The sequence below is a fragment of the Mirounga angustirostris genome, unplaced genomic scaffold (genome assembly GCF_029215605.1).
Source record: "Mirounga angustirostris isolate CCGP_5_RB_7025 unplaced genomic scaffold, mMirAng1.0.hap1 SCAF_15, whole genome shotgun sequence".
In the NCBI taxonomy this organism is placed as follows: domain Eukaryota; kingdom Metazoa; phylum Chordata; class Mammalia; order Carnivora; family Phocidae; genus Mirounga; species Mirounga angustirostris.
Genome location: NW_026991723.1, coordinates 88176234 through 88196620, shown reverse-complemented (window position 1 = coordinate 88196620; position 20387 = coordinate 88176234). Strand labels below are relative to the sequence as shown.

Genomic DNA, 20387 nt, shown 5'->3' with positions numbered 1-20387 from the left:
TAGAGGATAAATTGGATTGTGGTCCTCCTCTGTCCAGAGGAGGTAGCCCCATTCCTCTCAAGGTAAAAGTCAAGATCATTAGAGTGGCCTCCCATCTAGCCCCCATCACTCTGGTGACCCTCTCCTGGTACCTCTCCCTTGCTGACTCTGCTCCAGCCCATTTCCTCTTTGTCTGCTCTTCAAACATGCTTGGCTTATTCCTGCCCCAGGGCCTTTGCACCTACTCATACCTCTGCCTGAAATGTTTTTCCCTGCAATATTCTCATGTTCATCCCTCCCTCACCTTCTTAAATTCTGCTTGGTGAAATATCCCTGGTCACCCAGCCTGAAACTGCAAACATCTCCCTCTTTTGGTTTTATTTTTCTCCATAGATAATACTTTCCATCAAAGTTATTCACTAACTCTCAGTTTATTATCTGACTACCCCAATCCACCACATTTCCAATGCCCAGAAGGGGGCCTGGCACAGAGAGGCTCTCAGTAAATACTGGTTAAATGAATGAATTCCAAATATTTATTGAGCACCTATTTTGTACCAGGTACTGGCCCGGAATTCAGCCATAGCCAAGACAGTGCCCCACGGGGCTCAGACTCATAGGAGAACAGACACTGAAAGACTGAGATGGCTACATGACAGGTTAACACACAGGGGCCGTATCCAGGAAGCCCTGCCCTGGCCTGGGGTGGGGGTCAGGGAGGGCTTTCTGGAAGAGAAGCCTAAGGACCAATCCAGCTCTCGCCGGCTAGGAGGGGGCTGGGGCCCCCGGCAGACTTGGGGACTGAGCAGAGAGGGGCTGAAGGCAGCGTCACTTCCATAACCAGCACCCTTACCCCCAGGGCCATAAGCCCACTTGTCTCCAGCTCAGCTAGGCTGTGGGGTGGGGGGCACCCAGCGAGGGCAGGGGCACCGAGGGTGGGGCTGGGCGAGGGAAGCAATCATACCGTCCTTCCTCCAGGAGATCTTGGGAAAGGGGATGCCCCGACATTCACAGGACAGCCTGGCAGTTTGCCCCTCGGTCACGCTCAGGGTGCGGGGTTCCCTTGAGGGGAACACAGGTGGCACTGAGGATGAACAGAAGCACAGAGAGAGATGTGGGGTGAGTAGTGGGCTGGGGAGGGAGAGGGATGGGCAATGAAGAAAGCCTGTATCCTGGGACCACTGAGGCAGCATTCCCCCGGGGGTGGGGGCAGGAGATCCAGCTGCGGCAGGGGCAGGGGGAGGGACCCCAGACCAGCCCCCAAGACCCTCACCCCAGACGTTCAGGTTGTAGTGCTTCTCCGAGCGGCCTGCCTGGTTCAGTGCCTCACAGGTATAGCGGCCTGCGTCCCCCACCTCCGCTCTGCTCACCTGGCCACGAGCAAGAATGATCCATCAGCAGGGGCAGCACAGAGATGGGGTTACCCCTGGAAAGACTTGTGACCTTGGGTAGATCACTTGACCTCACTGCATTCCCCCCCACCACCTGGAACCCAGGGGCAATGAGTGCACCTCTCCCACCTACTGCCCCATGAAGTTTCCAGAAGCCCCGGCTGGTGGTGGCCTGACGTGGGCCGGGCACATGGAAGGGGGTCCCCATAATGGCAGCCCTGCCAGCCTCACCCCACTTCATATCCACAGCCCGGCCCTGCTGGTGGACATGCGGCTGGGCCAGCCCCTCTCCTGCCTTTAATCTGCTCCTGGCCTCTTTGGAAAGTCCACCAGAGCAGACCAGAAGGGAAGGTGGAAAATGAAGAAGGATGGGGGCAGGAGATCTTGTCCTCAGAGGTCAGATCCTGACAGAGGGGGTGATGAAGCTAGGTTGTGGCTTTGAACAATGAAGGGGGCGAGGGGGAGGCATTCTGGGCAGAGGAAACCAAATCGAGGTGCTCAGAGTTGGGAATGATTGCATCACAAGGTGGAGAGGGGTGATCACGCCACCCCCGTCCTGTAGCTGACATGGATGAGCTGTTCTAGGGGCTGGCTTTCTTCCATAAGAAGCCCAGCCACCCCAGGAAGAAGGTGGCAAGGTTTGTACAGATGACGGACCTGAGGGCCCCGGGTGGTCAGGACGTTGCCTAAGGCGGCACAGTCAAGAGGAGGTGGGGCTGAAATGTAAATCCAGGCTGACCCCGGAGTCCCTGACCCTAACCCACCCTTCCCTCGCTGGGCCAGGGGCCCGATGAAGGGATCTAATGCCCAAAGGCCAGGAGGCTTTTGAACAAGGAGCGAAAAACAGGTGGAAAGAGAAAGGCTCAGCTTTGTGGGGACTGAGGGAGGCCCTGCAGCAGCTTCTCACCAGGTCAGGAGGCTGTGCCCCGGGCGCAGGGTCACACTGAGCTGCACTGCTCTCGTGGGGACACCTGCAGGCCCCCTCCCCTCCGGGCTAGCTCTGCTGTGGGTGGAGTCCCCGCTGGCCCCCCAAGAGGCCACCCACCTCCAACAAGGCCTTGTCTGCAGAGAGGTGGACGCCGGGCCGCGGCTCCAGGGGGCGGCCATCCTTCCTCCAGCTCAGCACGGGAGGGGGCACGGCTTGGCTCCGGCACTCCAGGGCCACGGACTCATTGGCCACGACGGACACGTTCAGCTCTTCCCCGAGGATGCTTGGGGGCGCTGTGGCAGGGGGGCGGGAGAGGAGTCTCAGGCAGGTGCGCAGGGTCAGCCCCAGGGGGTGGGGAGTCAGCTTTAGGCGGGGGCCTCCGCCCTGAGCTGTAACCCTCTTATCCTCCCCTCCAGGATCTTCCCAGTCCTTCTCCAAGAGGAGGCTCCCAAATCTGAATAGGCTGGTGGATCTTAGCAAGGTCAATATCCCACGTGCGATTTTGTGTGTTAGCTATACGAGAGGATACCATCGAGGGAAAGTGGGTGAAGGGGACCCCGGACCTCTCTGTATGAATTCTTACAACTGCGTGTGAATTTACAATTATCTCAAAATTTTTTTAGAAATATCTTTATTTACTTTTTTAAGTTTTTTGAAAAGCAGATCCCTGAGACATCTTTTCCCCGGATACAAAAATAACCAGAGCAGTGTCGGGGTTAGGAAGGCAGGGTCTAGAGTCTCAGCCCCTGGGTTGGAGGCCTGTGTCTACCACGCAGGCACCATGTGAGGCCCTGGAGATGTTACATGGGTCAGCCTCTCTGGGCCTCGATTTCCTCGCCTGTAAAATCGCGGGGGCTCCGTGAGATTAAACACAATGACACAGTGAGCCCGCAATCCCATGACCTATCACTCCAGTGAAGGGAAAGAGCTAGAAAGGACGGCTTCCTCACCCCTCCTACCCAAGGCTCTACGTTTCCCAGAGTTCTCTCGTGTACCTCCACAGACTTCCACAAAATCCCATAAGAGGAAGTGTTAAAACAACAGTGATTGTAACTGTGCTTCGTGAGGGTAGTGAATCCCATGACACTCTCTAAGGTGGGTGCTATCTTCACCCCATTTCACGGATGAGGAAAGGGAGGCTCGGGGGCGCCTGGGTGGCTCAGTCGGTTAAGCGTCCGATTCTTGATTTCGGCTCAGGTCGTGATCTCAGGGTCATGGGATTGAGCCCTGCATTGGGCTCTGCACTCGGTGTGGAGTCTGTGTGTCTCTCTCCCTCTGCCCCTCCCCCTGCTCTCTCTCTTTCTCAAATAAATAAATAAATCTTAAAAAAAAAAAAAAAAAAAAGAAAAAGAAAAAGAAAGAAAGGGAAGCGGGTGCCTGGGTGGCTCAGTTGGTTGAGCAACTGCCTTCGGCTCAGGTCATGATCCTGGAGTCCCGGAATCGAGTCCCGCATCGGGCTCCCTGCTCGGCGGGGAGTCTGCTTCTCCCTCTGACCCTCCTCCCTCTCATGCTCTCTGTCTCTCATTCTCTCTCTCAATAAATAAATAAAAATCCTTAAAAAATTATTAAAAAAAAAAAAAGAAAGAAAGAAAGGGAAGCTCAGAGAAGCAGAGTGACTAGCCCAAGCTCACAGAGCTAGGAAGTGGCAGAGGCAGGATTTGAACCCCACATCTATGACACTCACGAGCTCCAAACACCCACCCCACTGCCTTCCTGGAACGGAGTTACCCTCTTTGACCTAGCACAGTGAGAACTTCTGATTCCTGATGTGGCCCGGCGCTCTCTCTGCCACGTCTCGCTCCTTCCACCTGTCCCTGAACACGGAGCTCCTGGCTGTGCAGCTGCCCCCCCACCCACCTGTCCACGACAGGGGAGCTCCCCTCCAACTGACCCCGCGTGATGGCAGCCACGGTCGCAGGCTGGTGCCTCCCGCAGCCAACTGCCCCTTGCCCTTCGGACGTGGTGGGGGAGCCCCCAGCCCCAGCTTCTTGAGCCACTGGCCTGGACCAGATGGCACCCCAAGCCGGAGACTCACTGTGGACATACAGCACGACGTCCCGGCGGTCCTCACCCACCGCGCTCACGGCCACGCACGAGTAGCTGCCCGAGTCCGAGGCCCGGGCTCCGGCCAGGGTGAGGACCCGGCCCCCAGGGAAGACCTGCGCCCCCAGAAGGAAGCCCACGTGAGCTTATGCACCTCAGGGGGCAGCAGCCACACCTTCACACGCTGGCCCCAGCAGGCTCCAGACCCAGAACCCCCCACAGTGCAGGGGAAGCAGGAGCTGGGCCCAGACCTCGGGACTGCTGCCAGCAGGCGGGCAAATGCCATCAGTGCTGTAAGAGTCCTCTAGAACAGTGCTACAGCTACTGAGCCCTTGAAACGGGGCTAAACCCCAAGCACAAAATATACGTACAACAGACTTCAAAGAGTTAGAACAAAAAGAAAAATGTCAAATATCTTAATAATTTCTATATCGATCACGTGATGCGTAGACTTTTGGATAGTTTGGGCTAACTAAAATATGCCATTAAAAATTAGTTTCACTTATTTCTTTTTACTCATTTGAATGTGGCTACTAGAAAGTTTAAAATTACATATACGGCTTGGGGCATGTGGGGGGCTCAGTCGGTTGAGCATCTGACTCTTGGTTTCAGCTCAGGTCATGATCTTGGGGTCACGGGATCGAGCCCCGCATCGGGCTCTGTGCTCAGCATGGAGTCTGATTGAGACTTTCTCTCCCTCTGCCCCTGCTCCCCATCTCTCTCTCTCTTAAATAAATAAATAAATAAATAAATAAATAAATAAATAAATAAATAAATAAATCTTTTTAAAAATTATATATATAGCTCGTATCGGTGCCATGCATTATGTTTCCGGAGACCATGAGTGAGGATCTAGACTTTCCATTTAGCAGCTCTCCTTCCCCCCTTCAGTGAACCATCCTTGGAGGCCCCTGCTTCTCCCTCACCTCGGAGCTCCCAGGACCTGACCTCTGCCCCTAGCTACCTACTGAGGCACCAGGGAGGAAAGCCAGGGCTGCTCAGCCTGCTGACCTGGAGGCCCGAGGCCCCAGCAGTGGACACAGGGTTTCCATCCTTCAGCCACATCAGCGTGGGGCTGGGGGCTCCGGTGGCATTACAGGTCAGCCGGACTGGGGCGTTGAGTAGCACGGGGCCTGGGAGGCTGGGTGGCAATGTGATGCGTGGAGGCACTGCAGGGTGGGGGTGACACAGAGCACAGGGTGAGCCTCACTGAGGGCAAAGCTGGCAGGGCCCCTGGCTGGGCCACCCCACAGAACACACAGCCACAAACAAAAGTGCCACTCCCAACACGGGTATATCACTCCACAGTTCTCAAGGTGCTCGTATCATCTTTAAAATACCACCAGGAGGCTTCTACAGATGGGGAACTGGGAATCAGAGAGAGCAAGTCACCTGCCAGCTAGACAGTGACAGAAATAACACCTGAACTTGGGTCTTCTGGTCAGCATGAGGTCATTATTATGGGGATGGCATGGGGTAACAAGGCTGAGGCTGTGGACAGGATGGATGGATGGATGATGGATGATGGGTGGATGGGTAGATAATGGATAAATGGATGGATGGATGATGGATGGTAGATGGATGGAAGGATGGGAGGATGGATGGATGGATGGATGGTTGGAGGATGGATGGATGGATGGATGGATAGAAGGATGGAAGGATGGATGGATAGAAGGATGGAAGGATGGATGGTTGGATGGATGGTTGGAGGATGGATGGATGGATGGATGGATAGAAGGATGGAAGGATGGATGGATGGATGGATGGTTGGAGGATGGATGGATGGATGGAGGGATGATGGATGATAGATGGATGATGGATGGATGGTAGATGGATGGTGGATGGATGGATGGATGGATGGATGGACTGACAGACAAACAAATGGAAGGACAATTTTTTGGACAAGGACCCCTTTAGTCCTGGGGCAGCTCACCATTGACCCGTAGCCCATACTGCAGCTCTGTGCTGCCTGCCATATTGGATGCCACACAGCGGTAGCTCCCAGCATCAGAAAATCGTGCCCGCTCAATGTGGAGAACTCTCCCATCAGCTGACACTGTCACTCCCTTCCGGGCAGAGACAGGCTGGCGGCCCTTGAACCAGGAGATATCTGGGGGAGAGAAGAGAGATGCAAGCAGTCCAGCCAGCCCTTCAGACTGCACCTGGATAATGAGCATCCACAAAAGGCTTCCAGGGTGGGCCACACGGCAAGCCTTTATTTCAGGCACCAAGCAAGCCGGAGTTCTCCAGGAAGAAGGCTGGGGGTGGAATGGGGCAGTCTTGTCTGAGACAGGACATAGGCAGAGGGGACGTTCCATGGGATGGAGGCTGGGGCAGCCAGGATCAAGGAGAGTCAAAGCCAGCCCAACTCCCCTCACCTCATCTCCCTGCCAGGAAACCACCTTTAGAGGGAAACATGGTACACTCTAAATCAGCACCCTCGTAAGCATGGGCCAATGTATCCTCAGCTTCCTTTCACCCTGCCAGGGCCCTCCCTGTCTGCCGAACACTCACACCTAGCCCCAAGCTCCTGGCCTTGCCCCAGCTGCTGGTCTAAAGAAGAGCCCAGACAGACAAAAACTCAGAGGTCCTGGTCCTGGCCCTGGGCCCCAGGGCAGTCCTGTGAAGTTGCAAGCTCTGAACAGAAGCCCCCTGCACGCTTGCTTCAGACACCAATGCCAAAGCTCCGGGGCCTGCAGTCACTGGGATATCGAGAAGGAAGAGAGGAAATTTCGAGAAATAGGGGAAAAGCCTACTGAATGCTCGCTGTTCTGTCCACAGCCCAGGTGTTGCCTGGGGCACCGGCCAGCCTCATTCGATGGGGAGCGGGGGGCCGGCTTGGAGATGGCTTTCAGCCCAGAGGAGGGGTCTTACCAGGAGGGGGCATGCCTGAAGCCAGACACTCCAAGGTTACTGAGGCATTTTCCAGCACTGCCTTGTTCAGCGGGCCCGGCTCAATGTTGGGGGGCACTAGGGGAGACAAGGAGAGCCCTGGCTTGGTGGATGTGGGCTCTGGGAGCTCATCCCAGCCATCCCTGATGTCCCACCCCGGCCTTCCCGAAGGGTGTGGGCCATAAAAGCCCTGAATGGCTCATGTCCTCTGAGGGAAGAACCCCACTCCTGAACCTGCACAAGAACAAGGCATTGGGCTGCCCATCTTCATGGCAGGGGCACAACGGGGACGACCCCAGCGCCCAGCTCCACAGGGACAGTCGACAGCCGGCATGATGGAAAGTGACAAGTCCAGGGATTCGCCCACACATGCAAGGACGTAAATGAACCCAAAAATGAATAAGACGAGCAAAGGTAAGTATGAACGCAGATGAGGACATGCTGTGTTTTTAAAATCCCATCCCCCCCGGCCCCCTAGAGCAGCCCCGGGGGCCCCCCCGGGGTCACCCCCCATCCGGCACCCTTGTCCTCACCCAACACCTTGAGGGCCACGTCCCTTTTGCTCTCGCCAGCCAGGCTACTCGCAGCACAAGTGTAAACGCCTTCATCCCTCAGGTCTGCCTTCTCGATCTGGGGTGGGGGGCAGGAGGGATGGCAGAGTGTGTGCCATGTGGAGGGTGGTCAGAGGGATGCTGGGACGTGGGGAGCAGCCGGGTTGCCACAGAGCCCAGGGGCGGGAGGAAGGAGTCAAGGGGACAGTTCGGCTCCAGAGGTGGAGTTCTAAGCTCTGCATTTGGAGTCTAGGGACACTTCCCTTCCCCCCAAACTATGTCCCTCTGATAGCTGAAGCTGTCTAGGACCCCCGCCCCTCTTCAGGTCCACAACCCAGCGCTCATCCTGCCCCCAGGCTGCCAGGGCCCCCCTCGGGGTCACTAGGACCTCTAAAAAGCAACCCCTCTACCTGTGTCCAGTTGCCCCACCAGTCCTGGGTCCCCTGAACGTACCTGTAGTTTCCCCCCCAAGGCTGCCAGGGCCACCCCATCCTTCCACCAGCGGAGACTTGGGGCGGGTACCCCAGTCCCCACACATTGCAGGGTCACAGGCTGCAGGAAAAGGGCTGTGATATTGTCACCCCCGATGATGGCCACCAGTGGGAGCTCTGGGCAAGGGGAGAGGTAGGGAGGGCGCAGGTCAGGGTCAGGAGAGGTGCAGTGAGCACGCAGCCATCCCCTCAATGCCTGGGGAGCAGGGAGTATCCTTACAGGGCCGGCCTCTGGCCTCCATCCACTCAACTCAACAGACACTTGGCTCAGGGGGAGAGCACCAGACCAGGAGCCAGCAGAGCAGGTCTTCCCCTTCAAAATTCTCCTACCCATCCATCCACCCATCCACGTGTGCACTGAGCATCTATTCTGTACCAGGCTCAGGGGTAGAGCAGAGAACAGTGGCTACAGTGCTGCCCTCCCAGAGCTCCCAGAGCTGGGCAGGGGACATGGACAACCCAACAGGCAATTTTAATACAGTGTGTGGTAGGCCATGGCCAAGGTCGGCTAGGCAGGGCAGATTAGAACCACCACGGGATCAAGGAGGGCTTCCTGGAGGAAGGGGTGTTTTAGGACAGACCTGAAAGAGAGGGAGGAGCTAGGCTGGCAAAGAGGAAGAGGGAGAATATTCCAGGCAGAGAAAATAGTATTTGCAGGCTTGGAGGTGAGAAAGCTGATGTATTTAAAGAACTGAAAAAAGGTCAGCGCCGTCAGCATGAAGAGAGCGAGTGAAGAGAGGGTGGGCTGGGGAGGGGAGTGAGAGCCTGCACATAGGACATGTGACAAGTGTGGAATCAGCTGAGGCCAGCCTCTCACACCTGTGTCTCTTTGGGGAGCTGGAAAGTCCCGCCTAGAAATGCCATCTAGGGAAGACCAGCCCTGGGCCCTTCCCTCATCCACCAGGGCGACAAAGGCACGGATGGAGGCCACGGCCCTCTGGCTCTGCCCACCCCTGGCACCTCAGGCTGCCCATATCCCCTCACCATGCACGGAGAGCTCCACCTCAGCCCCAGCGGTGCCCGCCTCGTTGGTGGCCTGGCAGGCGAAGAGGCCTGCGTGGCCCAGTTCCACGTGGTGGATGCGCAGTGTGGCCCCCCGTGAGGCGACCTGCACCCCAGCCAGCTCCTCGGCCGGGCGGCCGTTCTGCAGCCACCTGAGGGGGGTGGGGAGGGGGACATGTCGCTCAGCCAGAGGCCAGGGAAGGCAGGGTGGGCAGGATCTCCCTGGCTCTGCAGCCTCCTCCGTACTCCTGGGCAGGGGGAGTGTCTCCCATCCCGACCGACACCCCCAGCATGCAGTCTCTGCCTGCCCCCACCCCAGTCCTGGCCTCCACTGCCCCATACGCACTGGAGAGTGGGCACGGGGGAGCCTGAGGCCTGGCAGGGAAGTTCCAGGGGCTGTCCCACGAGGGCGGTCACCTGGCTGGAGCCTTCAGCCACCAGGAGCTGTGGGGGAACTGGGGGCAGGACCCACCACTGGGAGTTTGGGACTGAGCAAACCCAAGTCCCCAGCACCTCCCGAGCAAGACCCAAACCTCACCCTTCAAGTCCCCCAGGAGGCCTTATGGGACCACAGGGTGAGTGGTACCTTCTGGTCTCCCCACAGGCTTGGCCTGTTTATTAAATGTCTGTCCCCCCACCAGACGGAGGCCTAGGAGTCTTGTCTGCCTTGTTCTCGGCTTTCTCTCCAATACCACATGGCCCTGGCCCACAGGTGATGCCTGAGAAATGTCTGTCGAATCGAAGAAAGCAGGCAAGGCCCACCCCACCCTGGAACCAGAGCCCATAGCCCAGCTTTGGGCCTCAGGGAGTCTATGACAAATGTCCAGCCCGTCGACCAAGAGTGGAAGGCAGAGTGGGGTCCTGTCCCAAGCGACCTGGCTCAGGGTCCCAGAGCAGGAACAGGAAGCATGATCCTGGGGCTCAACCCCACCCCCTCGTAGTTCTGCAGGACCTCCAGCCCAGATCTGTGTGTTCACCTGTCTCATGCAATACGGGGATGCTGGGCCTTCACCACCTTGTGTCCCCTCAGGGCCTGCAGGGACCCACACACAGTGGGTGTAGGAGGACTGGTCCACAGCCCAGGTGACTCAGGGGGGACAGTCCCCAGCTCACCTTGCACTTCCACAGAATACTGCAACACGGCCTCCCCCGCGGGGCTGCTGGCCACGCAGCTGTATGGGCCTCCGGACGCCTCCCCCAGGCTCTCCAGGCTCAGCACGCTGCCTCCCGCCTCCAGCCATGTATCGTTGCTCTCTGCCACAGGAAGTCCCCCGTGGTACCAGGAGAGGGTGGGGGGCGGGTGGCCTCTAGCCACACACTCCAGCGCCAAGGGCCTCCCAGCCACAGCCTTCACCACACGAGGCCCTCCTCCAGCGCCCTCGATGGTGGGTGGTACTAGGGAGGAAGCGGGGGCTGCTCAGGGACCAGAGGGGGACACCTGTCTGCTCCCCGCCCAGCAGGCCAGCGTAAGCCCCTCGCTGACCCACCTGCTCCCCGGGGGCCCTGGCTGGAAGCATTCCCTCCCCTCCTCTGCCCCTGGGCCGCATCGCTCCGCCAACACTGCTTGCCTCTTCTCTCCATCCCCGCCATGCCTGCGAGCTCCCCGAGAGCAGAACAAGAGCTTGTCTGTGTGCATCTCAGTGTCTGCACACAGTAGGTCTCTATTTCTGCGGAACTCAAAGCGATGGGCTCCCCAGGGCCCGAGACCAGAACCGCTGCTCCTTCTGGTCCCTTCCCTGGTCTGAGGAAGTAGATGCCTGGGGCAGGCCAAGCCCGGAGGGTCCATGGGGGGTCAGCCCTTGATGGCCAAGGGGATAGTCCCCCCAGAGGGGGACTTCTCTCTTCCCCTCCAAAGGGCCCCCCGTTGTGGAGACCACGGAGCCCTCCCCAGGAGGCATGGGACATGACCGCCTGGGATGAGCCTCTCAGTCTTGTCTGGGTCACAAGCCCCTTTGAAAATTGTATGGAAACGCATTTTCCACTGCATTTCCAGGAGGTCCTCCGATCCCCAAATGAGAGTCCCCGAGATGGCAGCGGGGCGCGTCCTCAGAGGCTGCCGGCGAACCCCAGATAGCCCAGCTTCCCTTCAGGATCCCTGTGGCTCCAGCACCCAAGCCCTCTGCATCCTCAGGGGCCAGAGCTCAGGAGCTGAGTCCTCTCGAGGGGCCAGGATGACCCCACGGGCCTGCTCAGACCCCATGCCTGCCCACCCACACTCAGTTTTTCCTTCCCTCAGAGCCCAGCCCCTCAAAGTGGGTCTACACCCAGGTAAACAGCACAAGGTATACATTCAGACCCCCGTCCGCACACCATGAACCAGGTCACATCACCTCCTAGCAAGTGACCCGCGGCTAGCCTCTCACCCCCAGAACCCCCTGCACTCATGGGTAAGTGGGAGACAGGGAGACAAGGCCCCTGAACCCTGATGAAATGAGCTGATGCTATGAAAAGCCCAGGGGCCCTGGCTCACAGTGAGTGATTAATGAAGAGCAGTTAATTATTCACTGAAGAGCAGTGAACGTGCAAACCCCAGAGGGAAATGTGGATTCTCCACTTGGCTCTGCCTGGGCCCCCAGACAGGCCCTTCTGCCCCCGGCCTCAGCATCCTGCCTGTCTGGGTGAGGGAAGCTGTATAAGCCGAGATGGCCATTCTCCCTGGGTAACCTTTCAGTCTCATTATCCTGGGCCTCTGGCCACTCCCCTCGGCAACTATTGAAGACAGGCCCACCACGGCCCAGAGTCTCCCGCCCCCACCCCGGCACTGCCCACCCCAGCCGACCACTGCTTTTGCAAACCCTGGCCGCTCACCATAAACCTCCAGCCTGGTGCTCTTCTCAGTGACGCCCACAGGGTTCCTGGCCTGGCAGGTGTAGATGCCAGCATCAACGCCCTGGGCCCTCCCCAGCTGTAGCTGCCGGCCGCCCCTGGTGTAGACAGCCTTGGCGCTGAGCGGGAGGGAGGCCCCGTCCTTGGACCAGGTGATGTCAGGAGCAGGCACTCCTCGGGCCTCACACAAGAACCATACTGAGCGGCCCTCCATGACGGCCACCTCGCTCGTCTCGTTGGAGCCCCAGATGGTGGGAGGCGCTGAGAAGGACAATGGGGGGGGCGCTGGTCACAGGGAACCTCCCCAAGGCGGCTGGTGTCCCAACCCCAGAGTGGTAATCACATGCCCGTGGGCCACAAGCCCTACATATGTCACTGGCTCCTAGCGCAGGGTGTGGAATGAGTGGGGCACGGGGACAGTAGAGGGTTGGGGACAGATGAGGACGGGCCTCTCGGGACCTGCTGATGTGGGATCCACCCGGTCATCACAAGAGGTGTGGAGATGAGAGGAGCCACAGGTCTGGGCTCTGGACCCACTCTGCCTCTAACTCACTGCATGACCAGGCACAGGGCACTTTCCCTCTCTGGCTCTCAGTCTCCCCATCCATAAAATGACCGAAATCAGGAGTTCACCAGTGGTGATACCCACAGCGATTCGGGGGGGTGTGGTCATAGCATGAAATAGCATTGCATCTCAGGATGGAACAGCTCCGCCCTTCCCAAACTCCTTCCATACTGATTACAACAAAGGGAAAGGCACGGTTTGGTAGACTGTGTATGTAACCCTTCTAGTACCTTCTATATCAGTGCTCTCTTGCTGCATTTGTTTCCACAGCTTCTTCCCTGAAGGCCAGGTTGCCCTGGCTTCCCACTTACAGTTGCGATACTAAATATCCTTTTAAATAAGTGTGTTTCCACGTAAGACAAAGAACTCGTTTTAAAGAAACAATCATCCTGAGCAGGATCAGGAATAAGAAAGCTGTAAAGCTGGGGATGGGGACAATGGGATTTGGGAACGCTGGGCCAGATTCCCTGTCCCTCCCCGCAGCCTTACTGGACCAGGGGGCTCCTCCTCCAGGGCCCCCCGTCTATGCCCCATCCTCCCTCCATGCAGCGGGCAGCCGTGACAGGGGGCCGGGCTCACCCTGCATTCTGAGCTGGAAGTCCTTGGCCTGCTGGCCGGCGGGGCTGAAGGCCAGGCACTTGTATTGGCCCTCGTCCCCCAGGTGACTGCTGGTGATTCTGAGAACCTGGCCGTCCTCCTGGAGCTGGATGTGAGGGTCTCCTGGGAGGATGGGCCTGGAAGGGCGGTCATGAGAATACCACCAGTTAGGGCTGGGCTGCACAGAGGTGAAAAGCAAATCTGAAAGGTTCACAGTCGCCGGAAAGGTGCCCGTCCACCAAGGAATGCCTACGGCGGAATACTATTCAGCCACGAAAAGCAATGAAGTGCAGGCACACCTCACTTTTTCATGCAACACAGATACTGCGTTTCTTACACATTGAAGGTTTGGGGCAAGTCTGCATCGAGCCAGCCCATTGGTGCCATTTTTCCAATGGGACTGGCTCACTTTGTGTCTCCATGTCACGATTTTGACCATTCTCACACTATGTCCAACTTCCTCATTATTATTATATTTGTTAAACTGTGATTTGTAACATCTATCTGTTACACGTGATGACGACTCACTAAGAGCTCAGATGGTGGTAGCATTTTTTAGCAATCAGCTATTTTTTTAAGATTTTATTTATTTAATTTGATAGAGAAAGAGAGCACAAGTAGGCAGAGCAGCAGGCAAGAGGGAGAGGGAGAAGCAGGCTCCCCACTGAGCAGGGAGCCCCACACGGGGCTCCATCCCAGGACCCTGGGACCATGACCTGAGCCAAAGGCAGACGCCTGACCGACCGAGCCGCCCGGACGCCCCAAGTAGGTATGTTGTTTTTTAGACACAATACTGTTTTATGTTTGACAGAGTGCAGTAGAGTGTCACGACTTTCATGCACACTGGGAAACCCAAAAATTCATTGGATTCGCTTTATTGTGATATTTGCTCTCTTGCCGTGGTCTGGAGCTGAAGCCGTGGCATCTCTGAGATGGGCCTGAACCCATCCCTGCTCCAGCATGGATGAACCCCAAAGCTGTGTGCTAAGTTAGAGATGCAGGACACAAAAGGACACGTACTATATGACTGCATGGAATTCATCTGAAATACAGGCAACTCTATGGAGACAGAAAGCAGACTAGTGGTTGCCAGAGGCTGATGGGTATGGGGTCCCCTTTTGGGGCGATGAAATGTTCTGGTACTAGAGAGAGGTGACTGATGGTGTGCCCCGCTCTGCGGGTACTAAATACTACTGAAGTGCGCACTTCAGAATGACTGATTTTATATTTTGTGAATTTTACCTAAAAAAAAAAAAAAAAGTTTACAACAAAAAGCAAGACTGGCTAAGTAATGAGAAAATCCTGCCAGGGGAGAGAGGGGCTTCCTTGCCGAGTTCGCCCTCCCCAAGGCCCCCCTCCACCCGGCCCCGGCCTGGGCGCCACCCCCATGCCATCCACTGGGAAGACCACTCACTGCCCATCCTTGATCCATTCCACCTGGGGCACGGGGACCCCCGAGGCCCGGCACTCCAGCTTCACCTCTGTACCAGCCAGGCCCAGCACCTCCTGGGCAGCCCCGGCTCCCAGCACGGAAGGAGGGACTGGGGGTGAGGGGCAGAGGGGTGAAAACTCCTCAGATCCTGCACAGGCAAAGGCCCTGCGGTGGGCCTTCGTCTGTGTGGGTCCCCAGCCCGGTGCGCCCTTCCCTCCCCATCCGTCCTTCACTCGAAGCTCCCTGGCTGGGTCGGGAGCCCGCTCTGCACCTTCTCAGCAGCTTGCACGACTTTTGTAGCATGTAACACAATACTAATTACAGGGTTAATCATCTGACTGTCTAATGTCTGTCCTGAGAGCTCTGTGAGGACAGGGACGGGGTCTGTCGTGGGCCTCTCTGTGTCCCTGATTCCCAGCAGGCAAAGTCCCCCTCCTCCCCAGCCCCCACAAAAGGGTAGGGGCTCAGGCCTCCCTCACTGAGCACGAGGAGATCGAAGTCCTTCTGGGCAGTCCCGGCCTGGTTCTCTGCTCGGCAGGAGTAGAGGCCAGAATCGCCCTCCTGGATCCTGGGAAAGTGGAGGGCCCGGGGCTTGTCCAGGAGACAGTGATGGCCCGTCTCGGGGATCTGGGCAAGAGAGGCCAGAGGAAGCTGGTGAGAGGGGTCTGGCCACTCCCCAGCATCAGCAATAAGAACCTGAGGCCCAGGGAGCTGGTCGGTGGCTTGGAACCTGGGGCTTCTGACTCCCAAAACAGTGCTATGCTCCCTCCACCATGCAGCCCCCGGCTTCCTTGTGGGAACGCAGTTCTCCACTGCCAAACGCATTCCCCCAAACCTCTGTCACATCTCCTCGCCACACCTGGCACATGCAGGAACCCACCCAGAGGTCTATACTCTATCCAAATCCCACCCACGGCCCGGCCCCCCCAGAGGACACCCACCGGCTGCCCATCCTTGAACCACACGATCTTAGGGGCTGGAAAGCCATTCGCATCACACTCCAAAGTCAGGGACTGCCCGGCCATGCCTGACACATTGGCCCTGCGCCCATCCTCCCGGATGCTAGGGGGCACTTGGGAGGAAAGAGAAGCAGAGAAGCTGTCCCTCCCGGAGAGCCAGGGCTACCCAGACCCCATCTGGGCTGCTCTTCCTGGCCTGGACAGCAGTCCCAACTCCTGCCCTTCCCTAGATTCTGGGGTCCCAGGATGCCCACTCCAGTCCCTGATCTGGCCACCAGGAGCCATGTGGACCTGGGAATGCCGCAGAACCCGCCCTGGGACCCGCACACCCCAGTTGTCCCTGGGCACCGTGCCACTTTCTCTGACATTCAGCTTTGCAAGATGCCGGAGCCCCCAGATCCACCTGGTTCTACTTACACCTGTTGTCATGGTCACCTGGGAAGGACCCCTGAGTCGTAATCTCTGAAGGTGGGGCCTGGGTATATCTTTGTAACTTCCCAGGCAAGTCATTATATAGCAGGCCAGGGTGGCTCGCAGCCTGCCCCACCGTGAGCTCTCGGGCCCTGGGGACCTGGCGCCACCACACCTGGGGTGCCACTGGGAGGCGTGTACAAGCCATCCCCCGCCCTGGGGTCCCTGCTTACCATAGACCACCAGCTTGGCTCTCCTGGACGTGGAGCCTGCCTCATTGGTGGCCCGGCACTCATAGTCTCCGCTGTCAGTGGGAGAAACTGAGGCCAGAAACAGGGAGCCTTCATCCAGCACCTCCAGGCCCGGCCGGCCACGCAGGGGCTCCGAGGATGGGCCCTTCCGCCACGTGACCTGTGGCTTGGGCGTCCCTGGCAGGGCGCATGGAGTCATCAGCACGAGCATTCTGTCCTCTTTCCCCTCTGCACCCACATTCCCCACCTTGTGCAAATGTCGCCAACGCTCCAGCGGTGACTCCAAGCACCTCCTCGCCCCCTGGGCTGACAGGAGCAGCTCCCTCCAAGCTGCAGGCGCCCACACGCCCACTGCGTCCCAGCCAGGGCTGCAGGGCCATGGGTCTCCCAGTGCCGAGGGTGACAGGCAAGGGGCCAGAGCCCTCTTCCCAGTTCCCTTCTTTCTGCTGGTCACCCCCAACTTTCTACTGCGTACAGGATGGCTTACTTAGATTTCTTCTACTGCCTGTCTCCCCCCCCCCCCCCCCCCCCCACCGCAAGGGCCAGGGTCTCCGCTCTGATTCCCTGCTGCCCCCCCAGCTGCAAGCCCAGGGCTCGGCACATAGGGGGCGCTCAATGAGAGAGCGAGCCTGCGGCGCTCAGCACCGCGAAAGGGGAGGCTCGGGCTCAGCTGGACTGCTGTTCCCTCCACCGGCATGGGGCCTGGCACTGCCCCCCCAGCCCCATCGTGACGCCACAATCGCCCTGAACTCCCTTCTTGGACACTACTCACGCCGGACTGCCCAAGGTCCATCTCTGCCACCAGGCTGTTGGCTCACGTGGCCCGGCGCACAGAGGATATGGAATACACGGCTGCCCCCTGGCGCCGGGCACACGGGGGGTCCTCAGATCGGGGCTGCGGGGATGACCCGGCCTCCTGAGCGCCACACACGCCCGGTGGTCACAGCAGAGCTGAGGTCACACGTGTTCCCCCCCCCCCCCACCCCACTGACCTGCTGGACAACGTCAGGACAAAAGCCCTCCCCTGCCCACCTTCCTTGCCAGGCGCCAGGTAGGACGGGGGCACTCCCCAAACTCCGAGGACAGCACCCTGACCCCTCGGTCACCCCCCTCCCTCACGGCCAACGGTGGTCAAGGGGACCCACAGTGCGGGCAAATCCACGTGGGCGAACGCAACGCCTCTCTCTCTCTCTCTCTCTCTCTCTCACCCCTTTATCCTCAGCCACGGGCAGGAAGGGCTGGGCGGGCCTGGGGCGCGGCAGGCAGGACGTGGCCCACCCCAGGCGTCCCAGGTGCCACGGCCTTCTGGAAGGTCCCCGGCCCCCTTGTCCCCGGCCCCCTTGTCCCCGGCCCCCTCGCCCTGCGCTGAGCCCTCGCCTTCAGTCCCGGGACTCTGCCGCCACCTAGACGGCAAGGAGGGTCGTCGCCCACCCGCACTGCGCTCTCACGCTCTGCGCCCGCCCGCGAGCCCACTGGAGCCCCCCACTGCCGGGGGCCTGCTCCCCACTGTGCGCCCGCACGTGCCGGCACGCACACAAACATCAGGCCCCCCCCACACTCTGCCCCCCAGACCACACGTACACGACATATGCACATACATGGTACACACCAAACACACACCCCCCTGACACACGTCCCACACACACAACACACGCACACAACACACACACACAATATACGTACACAACACACACAAATACACACAACATACATACACAACACACACACACAAATACACACCCCCCAGACACACATCCCACACACACAACACACACACAACACAATATACGTACACAACACAAATACAACATACATACACAACACATACAAATACACACCACACACCACACATCCCACACACCACACACACCACAACATACATACACAACACACACAAATACACACAACATACATACACAACACACACAAATACACACAACATACATACACAACACACACACACAAATACACACTCCCCGGACACACGTCCCCCCCACACACCACACGCACCACAACATACACACACAACACACACACCATATACGTACACAACACACACAAATACACACAACATACACACACAACACAATATACGTACACAACACACACAACAAACACAAATACACACCACACGACACACACAAACACCATGCCACACACACACCCCTCACATACCACACACACACAGAAATGCCATGCCCCACACATACACTCCACCACATCCACACCACCCACATATGAGCCACACACCACATGCACAGACACACACACCCACCACACACACTCCACAACACACAATGCCCCTCCTAGCTCCTCAGCTTTTCCAGAGAGGTCCACCCTACTCCCATCCTCCCACTATGCCAGGGACCAGGACTTCAGAGCTGCTGACCTGGAGGGACATTGAGTTTTGAACCCTGGGACTTTCAAAAAAAATGCAAAACATCTAACCCCTCGATGAGCTCTAACCACAGAACTGCCCTATAGCTCTGCCCAGGTTAGATTCCAGGGGACTCAGAACTATGGGTGAAAATCCCTCACCTCACCCCCCCACTCCTATCACAGGGGCCAAGAGAGGAGCAATGATGGGCCCCAAATCACCAGCAAGGCAGCGGCCAGGCTCCTGGCCTCCCCGTCCCACCCCACAAGGAACAGGTGGGTGGTGTCACCCACCGCAGGTACCAGGGCTCCCGCATTCCAGGCACTGGGCTTGGCACTTTCTCCTTAGCCCTCCGAGCCCAAGGTCACACGGCAGGTGAATGCCAGCGCCCAACACTGCCCACCAGGCAGCTACCTGCTTGAAAGGGAGAAGGCCAAGGGCAGCCCGGGGGGCAGGTGCAGTTTATCAGAGGGGGCTTGGATTATGCTGATTCAGCTGCAGTCTGGCCCAGAGGACAGGCCCCTGACTGACCAGAGATGATGAGAGGCACCCAGGGCAGGCAGGCCACTGGCTGAGTGCCCCTTCCCACCTCCCAGGACTGCATAACGGCTGCCTGCTGTTACCACAGAGAGGCACAAGGTGGCGCTCTAGGTGAGGGTGGGAGGTCAGCCCTCCAGGTGGGCGGGTGTCCCAAAGGAGCCCCGGAGGTTTCCCCATCTCCCACCCAGTGCCTGCCTCCTACCTGCCCCTCCCTCAGGCCTGTTCCAGGGACTTCCCTGGGCTCCTGGCAGGAGAAGGGCAGCGGAGACTAGAACCAGCTCCTTCCAGACTTTTTATCAGCTGCCCCTGCTCCTCAGGCCAGACGCCCATCCAGCACATTTCCCTGGGCCTCTACGGTGTGCCGGGCACGGTGCTGGGACCCGAAATTCCTGCTGTCCCCCTGAGCCCTCCCAGCCGGCCTGCATGGAGGGTCTGGAATGACCCCACTGTACAGATGAGAAAACGGAGGCTCCAGGAGAAGGTATGCACCGCCCCACGGTACCTGACCTGGAAGGGGCCACGGCAGGGTTCAGCACTGGGCAGCTGACCACAGAGGTGGCTATCTTGGCCCCACACTGTGATGCTGACCCCAAGGAGGCCCCCAAAGGGCTAGTCTGCCTAGGGCCACGTGAATCCATCCTCTGCTGGAAAGTCTGGGGTGGGCTTGAGGAGCGGCGGGGGTCTCTGAGCCCCAATCCCAGGACCCTCAAGCCGTCCTCACCCAGCTGTCACGTTCCCCGGAGGGGCTGGGGCTTAAGGGACACTCGGGACCCGCGTCCAACCGTCCCAGGACCCTCAAGCCGTCCTCACCCAGCTGTCACGTTCCCCGGAGGGGCTGGGGCTTAAGGGACACTCGGGACCCGCGTCCAACCGTCCCAGGACCCTCAAGCCGTCCTCACCCAGCTGTCACGTTCCCCGGAGGGGCTGGGGCTTAAGGGACACTCGGGACCCGCGTCCAACCGTCCCAGGACCCTCAGGCTGTCCTCACCCAGCTGTCACGTTCCCCGGAGGGGCTGGGGCTTAAGGGACACTCGGGACCCGCGTCCAACCGTCCCAGGACCCTCAGGCTGTCCTCACCCAGCTGTCACGTTCCCCGGAGGGGCTGGGGCTTAAGGGACACTCGGGACCCGCGTCCAACTGCACCACACATTG

General features: G+C 58.6%; 1 protein-coding gene across 1 annotated transcript in view; it reads right to left on the bottom strand.

The window, feature by feature from the left end:
• HMCN2 (hemicentin 2) overlaps positions 1–20387 on the bottom strand; it is a 151429-nt gene that overhangs the window by 59493 nt on the left and 71549 nt on the right. Inside the window, exons 26-43 of the mRNA XM_064580098.1 lie at positions 16301–16495; positions 15639–15769; positions 15177–15324; positions 14680–14806; positions 13248–13402; positions 12086–12364; positions 10391–10672; positions 9624–9732; positions 9260–9429; positions 8238–8392; positions 7767–7863; positions 7216–7311; positions 6275–6451; positions 5353–5510; positions 4334–4457; positions 2416–2591; positions 1253–1349; positions 944–1063 (exon numbers count right to left, since the gene is read on the bottom strand). Of these exons, the coding sequence (XP_064436168.1) occupies positions 944–1063; positions 1253–1349; positions 2416–2591; positions 4334–4457; positions 5353–5510; positions 6275–6451; positions 7216–7311; positions 7767–7863; positions 8238–8392; positions 9260–9429; positions 9624–9732; positions 10391–10672; positions 12086–12364; positions 13248–13402; positions 14680–14806; positions 15177–15324; positions 15639–15769; positions 16301–16495 (2796 nt within the window). The remainder of the gene's footprint in view (positions 1–943; positions 1064–1252; positions 1350–2415; positions 2592–4333; positions 4458–5352; positions 5511–6274; positions 6452–7215; positions 7312–7766; positions 7864–8237; positions 8393–9259; positions 9430–9623; positions 9733–10390; positions 10673–12085; positions 12365–13247; positions 13403–14679; positions 14807–15176; positions 15325–15638; positions 15770–16300; positions 16496–20387) is intronic.